Genomic DNA, 8,391 nt, shown 5'->3' with positions numbered 1-8,391 from the left:
ATAAAAAGTAATATGTAGTAGTTAACTATATACAATTTAAAATAACATTTATTTTGAACTAAAAGGAGTATATGATATAGCATGAACCGTTGCAGATTTTAAAACCTGAGGAGTCGCAAGAATACGTGTGCTCATGCAGTACTACAAGCAGAGGGTACAAATGCTCTGCCTGGGCCGAAACAAATCAAATTTTAACCTGCAACGTGTAGGCTTAGGCTCTCGAGTCGAGTCAGCTTGCACGTTGTAGCGAGAGGGTTAAAGGCGGGCACTGTAGCCTAGCCACTTTCCAAAGCAGTGAGCCGAGCGCGATTAGACTAAGATCATGTGTCCATGCGCGCCGCGCGCGTGCCCCCGCGCGCCGGGGGATAAGCCGGCGCGTGCCCCGCGGGTGCCCAGGTGGCCGCTCCCGTGCCGTCCGTGATGCACCGGTGCAGTCCTCGCGGTCACTGAAAGTTCGCACAGGAAAATCAAATTTTGTAGGACTGTATTGGAAAGTCTCTCGTGTGATTTTATTTATATTATTTATTATATGATCTAATAGTTAGATTAAAAAGAAAAAAAAGAAGAATATTTTTAAAAAACTGGATACTATTAAAATTTGCTTACCCGCACTACACTCGTACGAGGAGCAACGGAGCGGGCAAGTGCGAACGGAATATAAATAGGAGCGAGCAGGGGTCAAGCGCTACCATCCAAGAACCAAGAATCTCTAAAAGCGCCGCTCCCGTCCACCGCACACCGCAGGCAGCAGCGAAGCATCCATCGGCTTCAGAGACCGAACGGAAGCCAGTGGAGCGGAGAGAGGGAGGAGAGAGAAAGGGGATGGGGTCGCTGAAGTCGCCGGTGGCGGCGGAGGAGCTGCAGGCGGGGATGGAAGGGGAGAAGGGGGAGCGGTGCTCGGTGGAGGAGGTGGCGCTGGTGGTGCCGGAGACGGACGACCCGTCAGCGCCGGTGATGACATTCCGAGCGTGGACGCTGGGGCTGGGCTCCTGCGTCGTGCTCATCTTCCTCAACACCTTCTTCACGTACCGCACGCAGCCGCTCACCATCTCGGGGATCCTCGCCCAGATCCTCGTGCTCCCCGCCGGCCGCTTCATGGCCGCCGTGCTGCCCGACAGAGAGGTCAGGATCCTCGGGGGCCGCCTCGGCAGCTTCAACCTCAACCCGGGGCCCTTCAACGTCAAGGAGCACGTCATCATCACCATCTTCGCCAACTGCGGCGTCTCCTACGGCGGCGGCGACGCCTACTCCATCGGCGCCATCACCGTCATGAAGGCCTACTACAAGCAGACGATCAGCTTCGTCTGCGCCCTCCTCATCGTCCTCACCACGCAGGTACGATTACTTGCCTCGCTAGCTAGCTCCATGACTTCACTTAGCTGCTGCGGCAAAGATTAGCACGCGCTAAAAATAACCCGGATCAATCGAATTAAACTGTTCATCCACTTCTTCAGTTTAATTTTTCTAATCGTATGATATACTCATGTAATGATGTAAGCATCAAAGAACGGATGAAATTCTGTCGCTAGTACTTAGATTTGACTAGTTTCTTCTGTTTGGTTTCATCTCTGGGACGCGAATGTAACGTGCACACTTAGTCCACAAATGAAGGTACGGATGATACTACGTGTCAAGATGCGCAAAACCGATCAATATTATGTTGCGTTCTAGTTTGCGTAGGATTTACTTACCAGACCACCAATCAATCATGGCCCGGGGCAGAAAGCGCAAAAGGGGGTTTGAAAAATCCCATGCCCATAGCGTCACCGTGAGACCATGTGCCGGAGGGCCTACAAATAATCAGCGAGTTTTTGTTCTCTTTTGCACATATGTCTTTGTAAATTCCATGGTGGGGAACTTTAAGATTCCTGTCTGATTACTGGATCTACTTGCAAAATATGGGTATAGTCAACATTCCTAGTAGAGTATTACTCCATCCGATTTTAAATATAAATGAGTTGTATAATGACATGGATTGGTCAAGTATGGAGGTAGATATGGAATAATAAAAACAAAAATGCGCATTGGAGTTATGATGGATTTATATTTGATGTATTTGGAAGAATTTTATATGGTTATATTCGTGGTTGGATGGGTACATTAAAGGGAAGCTCAAACTCTTTTCTTTAATTTTAATTTGTATAAGTTAATCGGTCTTCGTGATACTGATTAAGTGATTAACCAATCCAACGGAAAATAGCTCGTGCATCTATCTTAATAAAACTAGAAAGGCAATGGATGCTGATGTACTGCAGATTGCTGACGTTTGGACTAGTGTAATACAATCTGCACTTGGTGGTTGCGCACTGCAGATTCTGGGGTACGGCTGGGCTGGCATGCTGAGGAGGTACCTGGTTGACCCTGCCGAGATGTGGTGGCCTTCTAATCTTGCACAGGTCTCACTCTTCAGGTGATTAAACTAAGCACTCTGTTAAGTGTTAAGTAAACCAATTACTGGCTAAGTAGCTCAAGAACCCTGCGTGAGTGGGTGCTAATGATCTTTGGGTGCATGTGCGTTTGCGTGTGCATGCAGGGCGCTGCACGAGAAGGATGAGGGCGGGAAATCGAGGGGGCCGTCGCGGATGCGCTTCTTCCTCATCGTCTTCTTCGCGAGCTTCGCCTACTACGCGCTGCCGGGCTATCTGCTGCCAATCCTGACCTTCTTCTCGTGGACGTGCTGGGTGTGGCCTCACAACATCACGGCGCAGCAGATCGGGTCCGGGTACCACGGCCTCGGCGTCGGCGCCTTCACACTCGACTGGGCGGGCATCTCGGCGTACCACGGCAGCCCGCTGGTGGCACCGTGGGCGTCCATCGCCAACACGGCCGTGGGATTCGTCATGTTCATCTACGTCATCGTGCCGCTCTGCTACTGGCGGTTCAACACGTTCGACGCGCGCAGGTTCCCCATCTTCTCTAACCAGCTCTTCACGGCGTCGGGGCAGAAATACGACACCACCAAGGTGCTCACCAGGGACTACGACCTCAACGTCGCCGCCTACGAAAACTACGGCAAGCTCTACCTCAGTCCGCTCTTCGCCATCTCCATCGGCTCCGGCTTCCTGCGATTCACCGCCACCATCGTCCACGTCCTGCTCTTCCATGGCAGGTCAGTCATTCAGTAGTTCGCTCGTGTCATCATGCATTGATGAGCTTGCTAATCTTGTGTTCGATCGGTCTTGGACTCATCCATGAACTGTTGTCCTGTTCCGTGGGCAGTGACATGTGGAGGCAGAGCAGGTCGGCGATGAATGCGGTGAAGCAGGACGTGCACGCGAAACTGATGCAGAGGTACAAGCAGGTGCCGCAGTGGTGGTTCCTCGTGCTGCTGCTGGGCAGCGTGGTGGTGTCGCTTCTCATGTCCTTCGTCTGGAAGGAGGAGGTGCAGCTGCCGTGGTGGGGGATGCTCTTCGCCTTCGCGCTCGCCTTCGTCGTCACCCTCCCCATCGGCGTCATCCAGGCCACTACCAACCAGGCACGCACGCGGCTGATTGTGTTTCATCTATTGTCCTGCATCGTACAAGATTATCGCCATCGTCGTCCCGACGTCGTCTGACTGAGTTGTTTCTCCATGAATTTTGTGCAGCAACCGGGGTACGACATCATCGCACAGTTCATGATCGGCTACGCGCTGCCTGGCAAGCCCATCGCCAACCTGCTCTTCAAGATTTACGGCCGGATCAGCACCGTGCACGCGCTGTCGTTCCTCGCGGACCTCAAGCTCGGCCACTACATGAAGATCCCCCCACGGTGCATGTACACCGCCCAGGTACTGATCTCAGCTTCAGACACGCGGTCCATTTCGGCCGTCGCCACATGAAACTGAGCCTATACATGTATGCACGGCGCTCGTGCGTCGCAGCTGGTAGGGACGGTGGTCGCCGGGGTGGTTAACCTGGCGGTGGCGTGGTGGATGCTGGACAACATCGAGAACATCTGCGACGTCGAGGCGCTGCACCCGGACAGCCCATGGACGTGCCCCAAGTACCGAGTCACGTTCGACGCGTCCGTGATCTGGGGCCTGATTGGCCCCGAGCGGCTCTTCGGTACGCACGGGCTGTACCGCAACCTGGTGTGGCTGTTCCTAGTCGGCGCCGTGCTCCCCGTGCCGGTGTGGCTGCTGAGCAGGGCGTTCCCGGAGAAGAAGTGGATCGCGCTCATCAACGTGCCCGTCATCTCGTACGGGTTCGCCGGGATGCCGCCGGCCACGCCCACAAACATCGCCACCTGGCTCGTCACGGGCACCATCTTCAACTACTTCGTGTTCAGGTACCGCAAGGGATGGTGGCAGAAGTACAACTACGTGCTCTCAGCGGCGCTCGACGCAGGCACGGCGTTCATGGGGGTGCTCATCTTCTTCGCGCTCCAGAACGCGCACCACGAGCTCAAGTGGTGGGGGACGGAGGTCGATCACTGCCCGCTCGCCTCCTGCCCCACCGCACCCGGCATCGCCGTCAAGGGCTGCCCTGTGTTCTAAGTTCTAAGCCGAGTAGCTGCCCGCAGTAATCCGTGTATGTAAAAGGCAGCATTTGCATTGGGAACCAAGGATTCAGCCATGCCTGTTACTATTGAATGCAACAAGTTGTTTCATCACACAAAGAGACACCATAGCAGCGGTGGATTTAGACCTGGCAACGAGACGGGTCAGGGCTGGGTATAGCAAGAACACATCCGACCCGAATCGGAAAACCGATCTGACCCCAATTTGCCTAATAGGTATAAAAATGCCCTTGGCCCTGAACCTGATGGGACCCAAAACCCACGCGGGTGCGAGGGCAGAAGCCGAAGCGGCTAGGCGAGTGGGCCAATGACGACGGTGATCGGGAGGTGGGCGCGGCGCGGGCCACGATCGGGAGGCGAGAGGTGGGCAGTGGCAGGCGAGCGGCGACGGGAAGCGGCGGACATGGGGCTGTCGACGACGAGCGAGCAGCGACCGGGAGGCGCTGAGGCGGGTGACGGCGGGAGGTAGCGGACGCGGGGAGGTCGATGGCGGGCGAGCAATGGCCTAGAGGACGGCGGCGGCAGGTGGTGGGCACGAGCGAGCAACAACGGGTGCGAGTAGTGTCTGATCACCGAGAGGTCATGGGCGCAGGGCGCATGCTCTTAGGCGCCCACCGAGAGCTTGCGGGCGAGCATCTAGCCCCACCCTGACCCGACCCGTAATAGAGGCTTCGACCCGTAACCCCCACGGACGAAAATCCGACCCCACCGGGTGTAAACCCATGGGACCCGACCTAGTCTGCCCCATTACCAGCCCTAGGTGGATTCATAGGAGAGAAAAAAAGTGAGTCTATAAAACATAGGTGTTTGAAGGCTTCTTACACGGATTTTTGAGCTATTGGATCTCCGACCAACAGATCAGACTTGATGCAAACGAGAATATAGCACTTTGTTATTTTTCTTTTTTTTTCTATTGCCATGAAGAGGTAAACATAACTCACCATTAATTTGAAATAGTTACCGTATCAGTATTCGTGTGGTGCCCTCCTAATATTTTCAAGGACCATCCTTGAAGCGGATCCTGTGATGGAACCTATCCACTCAGGTTTAAGTTCTAGACTCCGTATGCGTGTTTTTTTAGATTAAATTGTAAGAGAAATAATACATGTACACGTGAGTATGTGTGTACATCTAACTTATTTTTTTAAAATAAACTATCCTTGAAAAAAAAAGTAAGACTAGCTAAGGTGGCTAGCGCCTTTTGTTTGCATTTCCAAGTCCAACTTAGCGATGCGAGGCGGGAGAGGAGGTGACAACGTGAAGGATGTCCACTTGTCCAGTGGTACATCCAGGCTATCTTGCCCCTAATATGGAAGTGGAAGGAGCACAATAGTGGAGGCACAATGGCACAAGTTCCTCTACTTGGTGCATAATGGCCAATCTGATAACAGATGCTAGGTGCCTACGACACGGTTGCCTAGTATTCCAAGAGTCTATGTTTCAAGCTGAGTTACCGGAGCAGTTGTCTAGTATTTTTGGGATGTTAACGCTATGCCACTGCATCAAGGCGGGAGAGGGGTTGATGAGATTATTGGTGTGGTAACCTTTTTATAAGTCCCATCTAGTCACAGTAATTTTACAGGAATATAATAAAAAGTATTATAAAAACATATATAAAACAGTTTATTCTTCTTCTTCTCTATTGCAAAAATAGGTGACGATTACTGTGCTCCAAACATAGTTAGGGCCTGTTTGGATATAGCAGTTTCCAAAAATTATGGTATTGAGAAACTATAGTTTTAGAAACCAGAGCTACGTAATACCACGTTTTAGAAATAAAAGGCCATACATTTGGTCTCCAAAACTCTAAAAGACCACACTTTTGGCAACTCTATGAGTTTCAAAACTATAAGACCTGTTACATCTAAACACCTCTAAGGGCATGTTTCGATGTTGAAGTATTTACATACCACAATATTTGAAAACTATGGGTTTTAAAGTATCATTAGTGAAATACTGCAGTATATGAATGCCATAGTTTTTTAAGTACCAGTAAAAACTACAACATGACAGTTCCAGTATTAATGTAGTATTTTGTTTGGAGAAGTACGCTAATCAATATATACTTAGGGATGAAAACGGAAATGGAAATTCCTATCTAACTGGAGATAGTTTCCATCTAAACTGAAAAATAATAGCATGTATCCATTTCCGATAATTTCTTGGCTTATTGTTTTTTATTCCGATTCTGAGAAAAAATGTGAAATTGAAAATGGTTTGAGCAATTTCCGATGTTTTCACTTTTCTACCGTTTTTGACTATTTTACTACTTCATTTACTGGCCACCCAACATCTCAATCACATTATCACACCGTTTCTACCTCTACCCTATATATAATTTTGTCATTTATGTTAGACATATACTATTATATTGGTTGTATGTCGTTGAAACAGTTTACTAATATTTGGATGTATTCTTGTAGTGTAGTCAGTCAGGTCTTAGTGTGAATCATAAGATGACAATCCTATATATCATGTATGAATTTATCATTTGTGTTAAACACTTCAATATAATTTATCATGCACGCCGTTATGAATTATCTATTCCCGATCGATAACGGTATGTTTCCGTCCCGTAATATTGCTTTAGATTTTTCCGTAATACCAATGCCATATTCGTTTCCGACATTATCGTTATCGTATTCGCTTCTAAAGGAAAATATGAAAGTGAAAGTAGTTGAGGCCTTTACCGATTGTTTTTGAACCGTTTTCATCCCTATATATTATAGCTTTTATCAAAGTTATATGTGTATATCATAGTACCAATTTTGTTACGTGATTTTACACGATTAGTGTTACTTGACATATATGTTAGAAGTGCATATATATTACATACCATAGATTACAGTACCATATATATATTACAGCAATAAAATTTCATATGAGCTTAAGTGCATATGGTCCTCCAATAAAGATAACAATAGTGAACCACGAACAGTACCATAGAAAGAATGCAATGAAAAGAGTCTGTCAAAAAAAAAAAAGATACAGTACAACATGTGTATGCGTGTATATGAAGAATGATGCAGGCACGTATGCATATTAGGGAAACTTCACACACGAGCGTGCTTGCGCAATGGACACGCTGCAACGTGTACGTGAGGGAGCAGTGAGGCTTGGTTTTAAAATAAAGAGGATGTGAGTGGATTTTTTAAAACTCTAAAAATACTAAGATATTTCATATACTACGGTTTACCGAACAATAGTTCTATTGCATCTAAACACTTAAAGTTTTTAATACTATCATATTTTTTAGAAACCATGGTATTCCCTCAAAACTCCAAAAATATTTTACATCCAAATACGACCTAAGTTTTTTAAAACCAAATTTTTTTATAAAACTATAGTATTTTTTTTTTTCAAAACTAAAAAAAAACTTATCATCCAAATTGGGCCTGGTATATGTGACCTGCTCTACTCGAAAACATGTCCCAACGGTTTTGGGCGTTTGGCCCAGAAAAAAAAGACCGACCGAGCCACCGAGGGGAGTCCAGCGGTTGACCTCGCTCCGTCCCTCGCCGTTTTTATAGGCGGATATAGTGGGTAGTTTAGTGAATTTAAGACTACTTAACGATCCAATCTATTTTTTTAAGTATGTGAAGAGGTTATAAGGTATGAGACTATGAGCACAGAGCATAGTCACTGAGTACAAATATTTGAGATTTAATATTACAATGCTGTGAGTTTTAATTGATCTTGTAATCTTGTATATTCAATGTTGAATGCAATTTTTATATTTACAATGATGTGAGTCTCAATATTTATCCAATACAAATAGTTGATGATCATTATAGAAGAGAATGTATCTTAATATCATTAATAAAATTTAGTAAAAACTTAACAATAAGTTACTAATTGTTTTATCTTTGTCTAGAAAAAGAGAAAAGAGGG

General features: G+C 47.4%; 1 protein-coding gene across 1 annotated transcript; it reads left to right on the top strand.

The window, feature by feature from the left end:
- Positions 1–684: 684 nt before the first annotated feature.
- On the top strand, positions 685–4,539 carry LOC133913323 (oligopeptide transporter 3-like). The gene is made up of 6 exons (XM_062356451.1): positions 685–1,335; positions 2,313–2,410; positions 2,534–3,109; positions 3,220–3,475; positions 3,587–3,769; positions 3,863–4,539. Exons 1-6 carry the CDS (start codon positions 823–825, stop codon positions 4,475–4,477), a joined length of 2,241 nt encoding a protein of 746 aa, XP_062212435.1. The 5' UTR covers positions 685–822; the 3' UTR covers positions 4,478–4,539.
- The last annotated feature ends 3,852 nt before the right edge of the window (positions 4,540–8,391 follow it).

Source organism: Phragmites australis, chromosome 3 (assembly GCF_958298935.1).
Source record: "Phragmites australis chromosome 3, lpPhrAust1.1, whole genome shotgun sequence".
Taxonomy (NCBI): Eukaryota; Viridiplantae; Streptophyta; class Magnoliopsida; order Poales; family Poaceae; genus Phragmites; species Phragmites australis.
This window is presented reverse-complemented; position numbering and strand designations above follow the sequence as displayed.

Bases quoted from the DNA above. Each gene is read 5' to 3' on its own strand.
- LOC133913323 (XM_062356451.1), top strand. From the start codon at position 823: ATGGGGTCGCTGAAGTCGCCGGTGGCGGCGGAGGAGCTGCAGGCGGGG. The intron at 3,476-3,586 runs GCACGCACGCGG...AATTTTGTGCAG, and splicing joins TCCAGGCCACTACCAACCAG to CAACCGGGGTACGACATCAT. The intron at 3,770-3,862 runs GTACTGATCTCA...CGTGCGTCGCAG, and splicing joins GGTGCATGTACACCGCCCAG to CTGGTAGGGACGGTGGTCGC.